General features: G+C 35.1%; 2 protein-coding genes across 2 annotated transcripts; both read right to left on the bottom strand.

Annotated features, from left to right (window-relative positions):
* Positions 1–10505: 10505 nt before the first annotated feature.
* Positions 10506–11584, bottom strand: LOC129745885 (dimethyladenosine transferase 1, mitochondrial). Its single transcript, XM_055739257.1, has one exon. It carries the CDS (start codon positions 11582–11584, stop codon positions 10556–10558), a length of 1029 nt encoding a protein of 342 aa, XP_055595232.1. The 3' UTR covers positions 10506–10555.
* A 656-nt stretch (positions 11585–12240) lies between these two features.
* On the bottom strand, positions 12241–12626 carry LOC129745887 (cytochrome c oxidase assembly factor 3, mitochondrial). The gene has a single exon (XM_055739258.1). It carries the CDS (start codon positions 12526–12528, stop codon positions 12241–12243), a length of 288 nt encoding a protein of 95 aa, XP_055595233.1. The 5' UTR covers positions 12529–12626.
* Positions 12627–16510: the final 3884 nt, after the last annotated feature.

The raw sequence follows: 16510 nt of genomic DNA, 5'->3' as shown, positions 1-16510 counted from the left end.
AAGGCCTTCTCGTTCTTAAGTTAAAATTTATACCTAAGTAAAACGTTAAGTAAACTTATACCGTTAAGTCCAAAAAATCCGCGAGTTTTAATCTATCCATGGAAACCCCATCCTACCAGGGGACTTGCATGCTGCACGAGCAATAGTGACTGGATTTTTTTGGGCACCCAAGGGACGGTTGGATCCAGGTTGGACGAACCATTATCGGACGGAGTTACAGCTGCCAGGTTGGTGGTAAGAGGCCCATCCGGACATAAACAGTATAGTTAGGCCGTTAACTCCCGAGATCGTCGTAGGCTCGAATCACAACTTGCGCGTCACGTACTATTAGGACAGATTTATTGGGGAAAATACTTGAAAGCAGTAGGGTAATAACCGCCTTACTCAGATTTACTCAAAACGCAGCTTATTTTACAAAGCGACCGAACAACTCCAGGATCAAAATGCTAAGACCCTCAGGTTTTCTTTTTGGTCTCCAAGAAGACTCCATTTTCAATTCTCCCATAGAAAAGCCACCATTGGTAGCTCGTGATGACTGTCAGAATAACGATAAGTTATTCCGTAGTCCTTATGGGTGGAATTTTCATTTTACCGAAATTTCACATTTCAGCACACAAAGATCCACTCCCAATAAGACTGACATGATACATGTTCAAATTATGCATTGGAGATACTACGGATATTCCCACTTTGCCTACTACGGGCCGTTACAAATTGAATCGTTGGAATCTTGTCATTAGGTATAGATATATCGCATCCATTTTCGTAGATATATTTATGCTATTTTGGTAAGTTAAATACAGTCATTTCAGCTGGTTTATCTATTTGAATTATTCTGTTGTTCCTACAATATACCTGCTTAAATGTTTGCTGGGATTTTTCACCACAATTGATATTTCATGAAAGAAAAATTCACGTAAAAGAGCAAGGCAAAACTATGATCATAAGAGTATGAGCATATTTTTGTTTTTAACCTTAAACACAAATACAAATGCGTACACAAATCAACAACTTATGTGAAATTAAGCTTGCGACCAGCGACAAAGATGGCAGTTGAAGTTGAATAAAGATTTTTTCTCGACACAATTCCGAAATGTTGAAGCGTTAATCTACGCCCACGATTCCCTACTTTCCCCTATTTATTTTCCCAATTAGTTGGTTTTAAGTTTTTCATTTTTTATAGTTTTTCAAACCACCTTGGACAATTTTTATGACACTTAATATTAACATTTCAATGAACAATTCGTCCTGAATGTCCCTGTTCATCCAGTATTTAGTACGGTAAAACAAAATCCAATGCACAGTGGTGCAGAACATCAATCTAGCTGTACGAAATTAATAGCGCCCAGGGATGAAGAGATAGACATTTGATGTCTTCAGCAACATTGTTCAGTTTTACAAGGAGCATATTCTAGTATCAAAATTTTTGACGAGGGGTCCACCGATAGCGAGTTAAAAATGCTAACTTTTTTGTTTTTTTAATTAGAGCTTTGATGTCTTCGACAAAGTTGTTTATCTGATCAAAATACATAAGTTTGTTGAATATGTCAACGTCCTATCACATCACCCTAAGGAGTAACAGTCAAAGTAAAAAAAATATCTTCAAAAAACAGTTTTTTGAACCTGACACGTTGTAGGTTGGATAAAATGGCTCGCTGTCTTTGAAACAAAGTTGTAACAAGCCACGATCTACATTTGTCTCATACATTATGAAGGGTTTAGAAGTTGCTGAAGCTGCTGCTGCTGAAAGCATTTAGTGTATTTTATTGGCCATTTTCGAAGGCTCGTCCATCGAAAAGTGCACATTTTCGCAACACCCTCTTTTTTGTGATTATTTTTGATGATAAGTGGAACCATTTCCATTTGAAATTAGTGCGGAAACCGGTGGAACTAGTAGAGATTTGAATGATTGAAAATACTCATTTTATGAAAAAATTGCCTATTTTACTTATAGAAAAAACGTTAAAACATTTAGTTGATTGATAAAATGTTGCAGTTTTCTTTTATATAGTTTGTTTGATTAAAAGACAGCGAACCATTTTATCCAACCTACAACGTGTCAGGTTTAAAAAACTGTTTTTTATAAAAGATTTTTTTTACTTTGACTGTGCCTGAGGGTGATGTGATAGGACGTTGACATATTCAACAGATCAGATAAACAACTCGCTATCGGTGGACCCCTCGGCAAAAATTTTGATACTAGAATATGCTCCTTGTAAAACTGAACAATGTTGCTCAAGACATCAAATGTCTATCTCTTTATCCCTGGGCGCTATTAATTTCGTACAGCTAGATTGATGTTCTGTACCACTGTGCAATGGTATTTCAAGTTAATCAGTAACTATTTGAACCGTATGCCATGACTGAGTCTTCTAACCTAGTGCTTACATACTCTATACCATGGGTGGCCAAACCATGGCCCGCGGGCCACATGTGGCCCTCGACCAACTTTTTGTGGTCCGCGAAGCTCTTTTTGGAAAAGCCATGTTCTAAGAATTTATTAGTTTTCATGGTCTGCGTATATATTTTGGAAAAATGTATCTAAATCTACTCTAACTAAATTCAAAACATCTGACAAACAAAAATCTGAAAATCTCTTTGAATTGATATAATCCAAAGGCGTAAAAGTGTAAAAAACTAATTTCGAGAACACACGCTTTTAAATGGTTGTGTTTGGTCGTTTTCAATTCATTTTTCGAACATTTGCAATTTTTTTTTCAAACGTAAAAGTTTGCGAATATAATTTAACATGGAGAAGAGTTTGGCATTATTTATTCAAAACTGATCATTTTTGCACTTATACTCCTTTGGCTCTGCGGGCCTCATATAATTTTACAAAAAATGTGATCGTCACTGTATAAAAAAAAACAATTACAATTACTATTTTAAACTATCAAAATTGTACGGTATTTGACACATTCCTTCACACATTTTTCATTGTTTCCCGATCGGGTTTTGATGACTACGTATCTTTGGTGTAAAGCGCATTCAAGCGGACTCTAGTTTTTATATTGAAGAGTTTTGGTAGCCTCTGAAAGATAGTTAGATCGTATCAAGATCATTAAAAATCGTAAAATTTAACCGAAGCATATAAACATCATTATTATAATTATACTATTGCGAGAACTTCAACCATTCGTAACATGAATTCCACCATTCATAACACTATTTTTCAAATGGAGCAAAATTTGTAAAAAAAATGCTAGTAACAATAACGATTTATTAAGATGAATCTATACTAAGGTTCCTAGAATTCTTTCAGCATGTATCCGGGCCGGACTTTCGGACTATTTTCATCTAAAAGCCGGGCAAAATCCGGACATTTGATTTCAAAATTAGCTACCAAAACTTCAGGCAATATCAAATCAATAGCAAAACAGAACTTGGAAAAAGTCCACCAAAAGTTATTAGCAGATTTTAAATAGTATTTTAGGCTTCCACAAAACCTTTCATGATTATTTTGTAAAACTTACTCAAAAATTCTCTTTTTGGATACATAAAAAAAAAATTTAAAATTCAATTTGATTTATTTTGTTCTGCTCGATTTGGCAAAAAAGGTGAAAACATTCTATCATTTTTCAATTAAATCCGGAGAACCGAGTCGGGCTGGACTTTTTACAAATTTTGTATTAAATATCCGGACAATCTGACAAGCTTAATTTTTACTCGATGTGACTTTGCCAATTGTTTTTATAGCGTTTTCAAAAATCTGTTAATGTTTTTTTTTTTCAATACTCCAGAACAATTTTTTTTTGGCCCGCCAGCCAATCTCATTTCTGATTATTTCTGAAATTTGGCCCGCCTGCTGAAACTGTTGGCCACCCATGCTCTATACAACACAATATGGCAAAACTTTAACACATGTAAATTACGGACAGTTTCATTCAAATAGGCGAATTATGGTTGCATGCTAAGTAAGAAAAGGGCACCAGCAAAAAAAAACAAACCATCCTGAAGCTGGAAAACTACCCAATCCATCTTGCTTGCGCTGCCACGGAATTGGGATAAAACGAACAGCTTCAGCCAGAAGACTAATGCGTTTGAATTTGTTCTCATCAATAAAGCGGAAGTCTTGTTACATGTTACTAGCATCGTTGTATAGCTCATCTAAAATTATGCTCCCAGTTAATATCTTTAAGCGGTTAACAAGGAAACGATTTTTTCTAATTAAGTTTCGGGTTCTTATAAAAGCATTTATTATTATCCTTAACCGTGTATATTATCAATTAATTTCATAACTTGATTACCATTTCTTCATTACTACACTTTAAACTGTAATTTATAGGTTTTATTTTTAGATTGTCAAACTATTTGAAAAAAGCTTCAATTCAAACGATGTGGAACAATTGTAAAGAAGGTTGATTTAACCATAATGATCTGGCCTACCGGCACAGCCAAAATGATTAATTTTCGCATGGAAACTATAGGGTTAATAATAGACCTGGCTAGTCTTACGTATGTAGTTATTCACATTGTGCCTCACATTTCAGAAAAAGAGGCTCGGAAATGTAGTCTAATTAATAAAAATGGAGCAAGGCCAAAAAGACACTGACCAAAGCATAAACCTTCTCGAGCTAGTCGATAAGGAAAATAGACAAAAGTCGTAAAAGGCAGATATTTCTAAAGCTACTCCTCCATCAACAGAATACATACGTTTGGGCCAGAAAAAATCGGGATTAAATTTTGAAAACATCTGTTTGTGTCCATTAAACCATTGTGTCCATATAAAACACTTTCAAAATGGTTTATATTCCAGAAAACAAAGATAATATTTTTTTTTTTGAAAGAAGCAAATCTATTTTAAGCTCAATACGCTAAAATATGGCAATTATCCATGTCTTACGAGAGTTAGAAAAATAAGGTTTACAAGAACATTGCTTAATGCATTCTCGAAACTCCGAGATTTCATTTAATTTTCATTGATTGAAATCCCTGCACATAGAAAAAAAAACTACTCTATGGAGCCACTTTTGTCATTCTTCGATCTGATCTTGGTTTTTCTTGTTTCAAACCATCGGCGAGTTTTTAAGCCAGTGATGCTTTTCCAATCATATCATCTTTGGTATAATGCATGTTTCAACGCATTTTTAATATAGAGTAAGCGCTCTTCTCTGAGAGTAACTTTGTAACTTCACTTGAAATCATATAACTAAACATCAAAACGAATCGTAATGTAGCTACTCGAATAACATTATTATTTAAAAAAAAATTAAGGATATAATTTCACAAGAAATATATAAAAATCTTTAAAAAGTGTTTAAAGTACCATCTGTATCACCAAACATTCTGCAAAAAGAACGATATTGTACACACTACTAATAATATCTTTAAAATTTCAACACATGTGCAGAAGCAATAAAAGTTTCAATGTGAGTTGAATATTAAACGTCTGTAAAATAATTCTGACATGTTATATAAAAGTGATGTAAATTTAAAAACCGCTGAATCAAAACAAAAAAAAGGTTCCTATTGGATTCTTGTTTGTTTCCTTTCTAGTTCAAATTCAATAAAGATTTCCCATTTATCGATTTAAAATCTTTTTTTTAATAAATATTATTAATTTTCTTTATCGACTCAAAAAATTTTGGGTACCAACATTGATAGTCAGCTACTTTTCCGATGTCCTCGATCTAAATTATAGTAACTAAAAGCGCCTCTAAACTTAGGCTGCTTCCGGAATCGTATCAGCTGTCGCAGCGTCTAAGAAACCTCCGGGAGCCAACAAAATGGATTTGTTGCACGACTTTAGTACCGTAAAACGGGGTAACATTGATCACCGGGGTTACTTTGATCAACATGAAATTTTTCCACACATCATCAATAACTGAGTCTAAAGTTAAAATATATATAAACTTTTTTCTACGTTTAAAAACCTTTAAAGTTTTTTTTTATAAAAACGAACACAAACACATACAAGATCTCAATGAAACTTGATGTTTCCTCGAAGAGATTCATTTTTTCTTAACTCTAAGCGTACATCTTTCAAGTATATGACGGCTAGCATCTTACAAATGCTAAAACCACCAACCCACAGAAAGTGTACTACGTATGCCGTGACCGGGATTCGATCTTATGCCCACTGGCTTAGAAGACTTGAAGGCTATCCTCTACACCACGGGCTGCGGCAGTTGAGTATCAACTTGGAAAAAGCTTAATTTTTTTAAAATTTTAAATGTTATCTTATTTTGCTGGAAAATAATTTACCGATATGCCATTAACTTAGATAAGAAAATTTTAAATGTTATTAAAAATGTAATTTCAAAAACTTGAAATACCTATTTTTTCGAAGGCTCGCAAACAAACACCCTTCCTGGTGAAATCAAAGCTTTTAGAAGCAGCAGGTTGATGTGAGAGTTCAATGTTTTTCCTTAGTTTATGTAGGTATAGTTTTGATATAATTTTTGTTGTATTTTGAGGTAAATTTGTGATATTTAAAAAATAAGGACTTGCCTTGTCTTGTCTTGTGTGCCTTGTCAGATTCCTTGATAAAGGCAAAATAAACATGCCGAAACGTCGAATGTAGTAAATAAACATCGTTTTATAATTTTTTTTTTTTTTGAGACTGAAATCGCCGAAAAACTTTTTCAACATTATTGGATCAGTCGATAGGAAATTTAAATATTTGTAAATATATTTTGTATCCTTTATGTTCAAGAAGACTAGCTAAAACCGTCAAAACAGAGACTGATCGATGTTACCCCAAAGCATCACATTCTAAACAGAAACGAAATCGATTTTTAAATTAAATTTAATGTCGTCTAATAAATGTTTTGCAACCACCTTCATAAGAGTCCAGCTCTGGATTTGAAAATATGAAACATGCCACATTACAAAGCAAAAATTATTTCTTGTAAAATTACGCAAATGTCCTGTAACAAAAAGGAGCAGGACATTTACCGTAATTTTACAGGTCGAAAAACAAATTACGTGACATTTAATTTTTAGTGTACAACTTTTTTACAGGACATTTGCTGTAATAATAAATGAATCTCCGTTAACTTCTATGGAAAACAATTTAAAATTACAGGTTTAGTCAATTACAGGTTGATTTATTTTAAAGGTTGCAGTTTCAGTGACACGTAATAGTCAAAAAAATTTCTGTGTACCCTTAACACAAAACATAATCAAAAAATATTCAAAAAAAAGTGATCAATCTTACCCCGGATTAGGGTATCCTTAGTATAGTCAAAACGTCTCGGTGGTCGAGTGGTTAGCGTGGTAAGACGGTAATCGCTGGTCCACTGATGGCATGGGTTCGATTCCCATCTCGGTACTGGGTGTTAAATGTTAATATTAAGTTGTCCACGTCATTTATTCAGTCTGTAAAGCCTAAATCGGCTAAGACGGTGTATGTCTTTTTCTAAAATTTTGGCAACTCCGTCAAATAAATCACATTTTGAATTATTGAGAAAATCTATCTTTGGCGCAAACCCGAACGATAATATAAAAATCCCATGGCACTTATATTGTTTAAAACTTATAAATCTCATCATTATGCAATGTTTTCTGCAAAAAACATATTTTTTCAACCTTTTTATCTTTTTATTTGAAAAGATTTATTCAAAATATTTTCAATCTGCGATAGTTTCCATAATCGTCACATTTTATCTTACAATTCCCTTCAATTAACATTCGCTCGCTTGCACCAAAGCCTAGCCTAATCCTACCATCAATGATTAATTCTGTTCTTAAAAGGTTATCTCCTATGGGATTTTTGCTGTCACGATATTACCTAAACATACAGAATCATCACATGTACAATAAAGGAATAAAGCCTGTGATAAAGCTAACTTCCCAGTTTGACTAAGATCTACAAAACCTGCCGTCTGGCAGAACTTTTGCCAGACAAATCACTGAAAGGTAAATTTAATTAGTGAATTAAAATTGGAGCGGATGTGCCGCCACAAAATGCCTTCACGTCCCCGAGTATCAAATTAATTTTTGTGGTTTTCGGTTTTACTGGTATAATAGCGATAGGAAACCCATCGATTGAAGCACTAAATATCTAGATTATGATATCCGACTATTGATTTGTTAACTTGCAGGATAAAATGACCCTTTTTGTCGTTTAGTTGAAATTTATTCTATCCGACGGATCATTCTGCGTATTTTCTCTTCAAATTATGAAAAAAGATCTTAAGACGTATTTATTTTTCTGAGCTCGTAATCAAACATGTTATAATCAACATTGATAACTCTCAGTATTCTTCATACACCTCATGGGGAAAGTTCTTAATAAAATAGTCAAGTTGGCGTGTTTCGTCGAGAAATTTCTTGATTTGTATTTTTTTTATCAGTCATTCTATTTTGTCAACAAAGTTTGCCTCGTCTGAAAAAAATATCGGTTAATTCAAATCCTATAATTTCATAAAGATTTTCATTTTTCACATAAGCATTTTAGATTATCGATCTTTGTGATCGATTGGAATGCTGAACGAAAATTAGAGAGAAATAAACGGCCTTGCATTTACTTCGAATGCAGTGAAATTACTAACGATGGCTTAACTTCGATCGCCTCAAGGTGGTTCATTACTATTAGAGCGAGTTCACTCGTGTTGGGAAAAAGTGGTAGAAATTTTGACACTTGTAGTACATGTTAAAATCGAGGAAATTTTTTGGTAATGGCTTTCGCATTCCGTTTATGCGGTTGGGCTAAGTTTTGATGCTCGCGTTGTTTGATTGCTTACTCTATTAATTTACATTTAAGATTTTTAGAAACGTTCTGAGTGCTTCAAGAGTAGTGAAAATCGTTTTCCATCATCAAGTTTCAACGCATAAGCCCGAATAACGCGAAAAATCAAGGTGGTTTCTAACGATGAAATGCGAAAAGCGTGGCTCCAGAGATTTATTGAAGCTTTCAGAGAAACTTTCATATTTTTATTTGCGTCCTCGTAATCAGCTACTGGATGCGTTAAGCAATTCAACAAAAAACAATCTGATGTGAATCTGAAGAAGTTGGAATATAACCTATTACATTTGCAATCGTGGCTCCAGAGAGCGTCAATATTCATGATTTTTTTTTCAATCGTTCAGAAAGGAAACAGAACTGCTTATTGGCATAAATCGAAGGTGTCAATAATCTCAAAACATGACATTAATATTATAATTTAAAGTAAATAAATCAATTTTTAAGGTTATATGAGAGATCCGAGGGTGAAAAAATAATTGCTTCAAAATAAATTGAACAAATGCACGCATTTGAACCCGGAAATGCTAATTTCGGTTACTCGAGCCTCATCGTTATCCATGCCATTGATTCATTAGTGCGCTCTTTTGTTAATCTAGTTATGGGTCCGGAAAAATCATTCATTATATTATTCGTTAAGCAGTCTGAAGAAGTTATTGGTGTGTTTTATTTATATCTAAAAATTTGATTAGGCAGTGCATTCGAAAAAAAAAATCAACACTCGCTTTGTGAATAGCTTTTAAATGCATGAATGAAAATTGATAAAATTTTCAGCGAAGCTTCCCAGTAATGTGATGTTTACATGTGCAAATTTTGGTAACGTTCTGTTAAATCGTTTTTGAGATAGCGTTCCTTAATGAAGTTCTTCGACTTCTATTCTGGGCACAACTTGCGCCATCTATAGAGTATACAAACCCTTACCAAATCTAGGCTGTTTTTTATAACATTTTCTGTTTCCTACTTGATGCTTGATCTTTAAAATTACTCAAAATTTTGGATTTGGTCGGAGTACTGACAAATATGCCAATTGTTCTCCTTGAGCACATAAACAACATATTTGACTTTTTATCACTACACCACAATTTTCGCGTAATGGCACAATTTCAGATCGAACCAAAACAGAGTGCTATGTAGGGAAACGGTCGCATTTGGAGGCAGACTTATTTGTATATTTAGCCATTCATCGTGTCGATTGTTATGAAACATTGACTGATTTGCAGCTTCCACAGATCGTCAGCCTCCTCAAGTACACGGAGAATAATAAAAAGGTAAAATTTACCGACACAGCTATCGGAACATTTCGTCCATGTGATTGAGCAGTGAAAAGCCGTGAGACCGACATCAAGGGTTCCGTTTCACTTATGGTCAGAAGTAAAGTTGATGCCTATAACAACGCTGAACTGTGATACTCTCACTATTCTATATTTAATGTTTTTATACGCCAAGGTATACCCATTTATATTAAAGTGATATAGATAAGCTCTCAATCATGCCCACGGTTCACCGATTTTTTTCTGAGATTTTCATCCTGTAGGATGATTCATCCCTACGCGGTTGACCGAGATGAGCCGTTGCATATATAAAGGGGACAACCAGAGCTACGCTATCGCAAAAACCGGAGCCATCCTGCTTGTGCGTTTAATTGTTTTATATGTTAAAAGATGCTACAAATGTTCGAAAACTGGTGTGAATTGAATAGGTCTTCAATATAATAGTTGCGCAATTTCCTTCGGCTACTAAAGAACTCTAACAAGTATTGACTATGCCAAGAAGTTTAAATTAATTAGGAATTTTCTTTTTTTAAACAATAACTCGACGATTTTATTCTTTATGTCTAGTTTATTTACTAATCACATCATTCGTGTTAATTCAGTGCCCTTCATCTACCATCTGAGCTTTGGGAGCTCTATAATCATAATTGCGGAGTTCTGGATGCTTTAACGCCAACTGATCGTACGCCTCAACTATTCGAAGGCACTCCTCGGTAGAAAGTTGAAACGATCGAGCCAACGGATCTACGTCCGCCATTTGAAACGTCAACTGCGTTAGTTCATCTCGCTTATCCGGCGGATACAAATTGGAAACACAACGGCGGCAATATTTTTGACGCATGGAAAAAATATGTCGCACAACTTTCTCAACAATATCGAAATGAACTGTGGTGAGAGGCGTTTTCAACGGAACAATCGTGACGACCCCTACATCGACATCCGGTTTGGGTACGAAAGCCTGTCCAGGAATAATAAATTTCAATTCCGGTCGACTCCAGATTTGATTCATAACAGACAACCGACATCGGTATTCGGAAAGCATAGGGGCAACTATTCTCTCGGCCACTTCTTTTTGGAAAGTTAAAGTTAAACTGGCTCGTCCCAAATTCCAGACACCAATGTGAAGACTGATATCGCGTAGCCAATTTATGAGCAGTCTTGTGGAAATGGCAAATGGTAAATTTCCGATTATGTTTATAGGTGCCCTTTTTCCATTCCAATCTGATTTAGGGCAATCTGGGAATGCCTCCGCAGTAGGATAGTCCAATATGTCTCCACGCACAATATCCATTTGAAGATAATCTTTGGAAACATCTGCCAGCAGTTCTAACGTGGGCAAAAATCGTCTGTCCTTTTCCACCACAACCAGATGACGAGGAAACTTGCGAATAATGGATCTTGTAATACCACCGGGTCCTGGGCCAACCTCCAATACGTATTTGTCCTTAATATTTCCGGCAGATCGCACAATTTTCCCTGTCAGATTTTCATCCATGAGAAAGTTTTGCGATAATTGTTTGATGGCGCGCAACTTGTAGAGCCGAACTAGATCCCGAATAGTAGGCAGCGGAGGTAAGCGCACGCCGCTCGCGGGAACCAGGGATTTAGCAACGAATGATGATGACATAGTAGAAATTGTTTAACCTGTAACAAGAAGCAAATAGTTGTTCATCCATTCCTTCTTACCGAGTCGAGATTATTATTCAAAAACCTACAAAACGTAACAAGCTGTAACACCTCCTTCCCCTCCCCTCCTTAACGCGTTACGTAAAATTTGAATGATCCCTTAGATCGAATCTAAACAGCCTGATACTTGACTGAACTTCTCTTGCATATTCTAGCTTTTAAAACCAAGAAATCACAAAACTGATTAAAATGCGAGGATTTGGTTATTACGAATATTTTTTTTTTTATAATTACAACTAGTCTAATAAAGGCCTTTCACTTTTACAAAAGTTTCAATGTGCCGAGTGTATTCGTTTCACTAGGTTAATAGGGAAGGGGGCCGTAATAGTCGCGACGACCCAACTGTTGGTTTTGATAGCTACGGTTTGGTATCAGTATTTATTACAAATAACATATTATTATTTTTTCTGTTATTCTCTACATTAATTATGTTCTACTGTATGTATTACGTGGTATTACTCTACATTTTTCTAGGGAAGTTAAACCGCTCGGTTTATTCATCCGAACTTGTATAACAAAAAAACAATCCAATTACACCATGTTGTTTAAACTTACCTTATAGCTCTAATAACCAAACAAACTTCCCAATACCTCAGGTTATTGTTTTTCTGGAACTTTTTCCACTTTCAAAGGCTCTTCAAAGTCATCAAGGAATCGCTCCTGTTTAACCGAGAACATCGAGTACAGGTAGATGGCCAAGACCGTGCCCCCTAGGGCAAATCCCGTCAGCTTATTATTTCTTCGCTGGCGTTGCAATTTCTGAACTCGTTGCAGATTCTGCTGCTCGATCAATCGCATGAAGTCAATTTCGGACTTTTTCAGCTGCCGGCCAGGTTCGTCGATTTTGAAACCGTGCTGTTGCTTTTCAGAACCACCGGATGACATGTTCTTGGATTGCGGTTCAGAAAAGGTTCGTAATTCCGTCCACCGTTTACAGCAAAGTTAACTCTTTTTCTGATTCAACAAAAATGAATGACATAACAAAAGAAAGCATGTTTCGTTAGGTTTCGTTCAGTCGGATCTTCAGCAGGGATGCCAGGTGTTGAGAATACATAAACAGTGCATTTTGAAAAAAGTCTGTGTACGTCTGTGCATAAGGGAAGATCTCAAATTTGGTATACCAAACAAGGGTTTAGGTGATGCGCGTGAGCAAGGGGGGGGGAGGTTATTGTGTGAAGGGGTGTTGGGTTTGAGTTAATAAATGTAATAAAACACAGTTTACCATGCCGATCTTACTAATAAAATTAAGTTTTAAGGAGTGGGCAGGAAAAAAGTCTGTAAAATCTGAGCACTCAGGGCAAAATCAGGGAAAATCTGTGTCTGAGCAATATCTGGCCGAAAGCAATATTAAAAATATATGCATCATTAAATAAACTAACGCTGAACTAATATAATCGCCCAGCTCGGTATTTCGTGTAACTGATGTAAATTGACTCTATCCTGTTTATAGCGGTACAAGTTTTAAAGACTCAATGCTAGTTGATTAATAATGTTACTTCTCAAAAGAAGCCTTTTTTTTCTCAAAAGAAGCCTTTTACACTATATTCTGTCTATTTTTTAGTATTAATCCAAATTTAATCTGCAAATTTAATAGCACTGACCATACTGACTGGACACTCGATTTCGTTTTCTGGATAATTTCCAACAGTACGCAATGTCGATTCCAGAGAGTGCATCGATCGATTTGAAGAAATGCTATCCCAGTTAGGAAATGCCACCCAACTTTAAAAATAAAACACGCAATTTCTACGATAAAATCGGGATAAACAGGACGATTTTTCCTACAGGGCATTTGTTGTCAAATTTTCCAAGTTCGCCATCTGCCGTCGGTATTGCGAACCTGCACAATCTGACAACAAAAAATTAGACAGAAAATGGTTGAATTTCTGTTTTAAGTGTCATGTCTGTGTGGTCAGTGATAATAGTTTTAATCCAAATACAGATTTTTCGCAGTCTGCGATGTCATGATCTGTTGGTAAATTCATAGGCAAGCATTGATAAAAAAAAAAGTTTTTAATTTAATGATTAATGGCATTTCGGTGAATTATACATTCTAATAGGAAGAATTTCAAATGAAAGTAATGAAAATTATAGACGGATAGATTAGATTAGGAAGCATGAAAGGTGTTGAAAATGAGCCAAGAGCGTGATTTGAGAAAACTTCTTGCCGCACAAGACCATTTGTCCCACATCGTATTATTGTCTAGAAGAAGCAAAGTCGATAGGCTGACTTTGCATTGATCTATACAATGATACATGGATGGATCGAAGCACGTGTTTTTCGTACCCCGATCGGCTTTGCTTCTTCTAGACCAGTGGTTTTCAAAGTGGTCCCTACCGCCCCCTTGGGGGCGTTGAGAGCTTCTAGGGGGGCAGTGAGCTCCATTTTGAATTTCGGGGGGCGTTGTAAGGGCTCCAGGGGGCGGTAAGGTCGTAATTACCATTTTCACAAATCACGAAACAATGTTGATTTGAAATAACAATTACGAATTACGTTACATAACTAAACATCAAGTTCAAGACTTAAATATCTATAATTTCTCGAAGCTGCAAGCAAATTTTTGTTCCGTTATCTCAATATTTTTTTTCTTAAAAAGTATCTACATTTTTTTTTAACTGTCACAGATTTTGTATACGCTCCACATGATGATCTGGTTTTGTAAGATTATTTTGGGTTATGCTTAGAAGGATTAATGGCTTGATTTTTAATTGATTTTAGAATGCTTCATAATCTTTAAAATTTATTATCTCAAAAAATCTGCTTAACCTTCGAAAAGATCTGTGTAAAAAGGCGTTATTTATGATTTAGTAATAGATTTTTTAGAAAGAAAAAATGAAAAAATTGGTTCAGGAAAGAAATTTTTTATTTTATGTTCTTATTTCAATCGATTTAAAAAAATCTATTGTGCCATTTGCCATGGATAATCTTTTAAATTAAAATTAAATGTTTTAATCTGTTCGGTTATCACTTACATTGCTGGAATTCAGTAACTAAAATCTTATTTAAACTTGAAGACCCGTGAATGCTGCATAACTTTGAACAGGATTGAAATTCAGAAATTAAGAAATAATACTTTTTTTACGTTGTTTTGCCAGCTTGACAGTAATTAGTTATTATTAGTACCTGATAATAATAATGCAAATCAATGTTGACTATAGAATTTTGTCGAGGAAACTTTACACAGAATTAACTGTTTGAGGCCCTTGAAGCCAAAGGGTATAAGTTCATAAAACCTAATTTCGAAAAACAACGCATACCTATGTTATCCCTCAAATAAATTTGAATGAATTTTTAGTTAAGTTTAACAACAACATATAGTCAAAAGCTAATGGTTTTTCAACGATCAAGATTGTTTTGTTTTCAAGATTTTCTAAAATTTGCCCAGGGGGGCGTTGAGCTCGAAAATTTTTCAAAAGGGGCTGTGAAGGAAAAAAGTTTGAAAACCACTGTTCTAGACAATAATACGATGTGGGACAAATGGTCTTGTGCGGCAAGAAGTTTTCTCAAATCACGCTCTTGGCTCATTTTCAACACCTTTCATGCTTCCTAATCTAATCTATCCGTCTATAATTTTCATTACTTTCATTTGAAATTCTTCCTATTAGAATGTATAATTCACCGAAATGCCATTAATCATTAAATTAAAATCATAAACCAGCGGTGATAAACTGTTAACACAAAAAAAAAGTTGTGTTGAAATTTATATAAACATTCCATATGAAGCCCTTATTCTGAAAATCAAAAAGAAATTTAAAGGATACTTTCAGCTTTTTTAAACTCTTCCCAATTGACAGTATTAATAGTTTTCAGTGTATCTTGTCTGCGTACATTTCATCGTTAAGTTTAATTCAACAAGTCGGACGCAGCCATTAAAAATGTTTTCAATCTCACCCGTAAATGTTTCATCTTGGCCGCAAATGTTTGTACACAAAAACATATGATTTCGGGAGAATTGAAGAGCTCACCAGAGAGTCAACTCGGCACAACTCAACAAAGGAATGCTGTCGATCTCCTGGTGGAGAAAACATCAAGAGAAAATACCACGCAAGAACGATTACTCTCTAAACAGGATAAACAGAGGCATGCAACGTTATACGATTACTCTATAAAACGTGTGACCAACATCTTTTTGCTTTTTGCATCATTTTTAAGTTTTTTTTGCCTTGATGGGAGTTAGGTATCAGCAAACACTGCGACACCATCTCCTCCATAGAAAAGTTTAGATTAGTTAGAAAGCTTTTGGGAACGGCCATATACATTTTCTTCTAACTACAAAACGTCAAACATTTACATGGCATCGCGGATAGCATTCGAGATGAAAGCTTAAATCTGATCAAAAAAGCTTAAATCTGACAAAATAATCTTAAATCTGAGATAATATCTCCACACAACTTGTATAAGGTTGCATCCCTCTGTTCTCTCCAGCGTTTTGATGTGTGAATTTCTACGTTTCTTCAATACATGAATACATAACCTCAAATCTCAATCGAATAATAAAATGAGAGAGGGAAATCTTTGCGTAGAGAAAGGAAATCCCGTTCAGTCAACCTCACCCAACCTATATACACATCTCAGGTGGCGATGGAAATCCCGTGCTAAGTGTTAGTAAAAGTTTTTTTTTGTAAACATTGAAACCATGACAATTTGTGACGTCAGTTGCATTTCCAAACAAACAACCAACAGCGAAAACTATAGAGAAAAAAATCATTGCCAACTGCTATTTACGATTCTAGCCTAGGATACATAAATATCCTGGCAAGTGACGTAGGCTTTGTTTACCTTTTTACTTCTTGAATAACGAGTTCTGTATTAGTGTGCGTGTTTCTTCATCACCTTCTTTCTACCACATTGAACCTCACCCACCCA

The sequence above is a fragment of the Uranotaenia lowii genome, chromosome 2 (genome assembly GCF_029784155.1).
Source record: "Uranotaenia lowii strain MFRU-FL chromosome 2, ASM2978415v1, whole genome shotgun sequence".
Classification (NCBI taxonomy): Eukaryota; Metazoa; Arthropoda; class Insecta; order Diptera; family Culicidae; genus Uranotaenia; species Uranotaenia lowii.
The sequence above is the reverse complement of the archived record's forward strand: the minus strand, read 5'-3'. Positions and strand labels throughout refer to the sequence as shown.

What these genes read in the sequence shown, in the direction of transcription:
- LOC129745885 (XM_055739257.1), bottom strand. Translation starts at nt 11,584, where the DNA reads ATGTCATCATCATTCGTTGCTAAATCCCTGGTTCCCGCGAGCGGCGTG.
- LOC129745887 (XM_055739258.1), bottom strand. Translation starts at nt 12,528, where the DNA reads ATGTCATCCGGTGGTTCTGAAAAGCAACAGCACGGTTTCAAAATCGAC.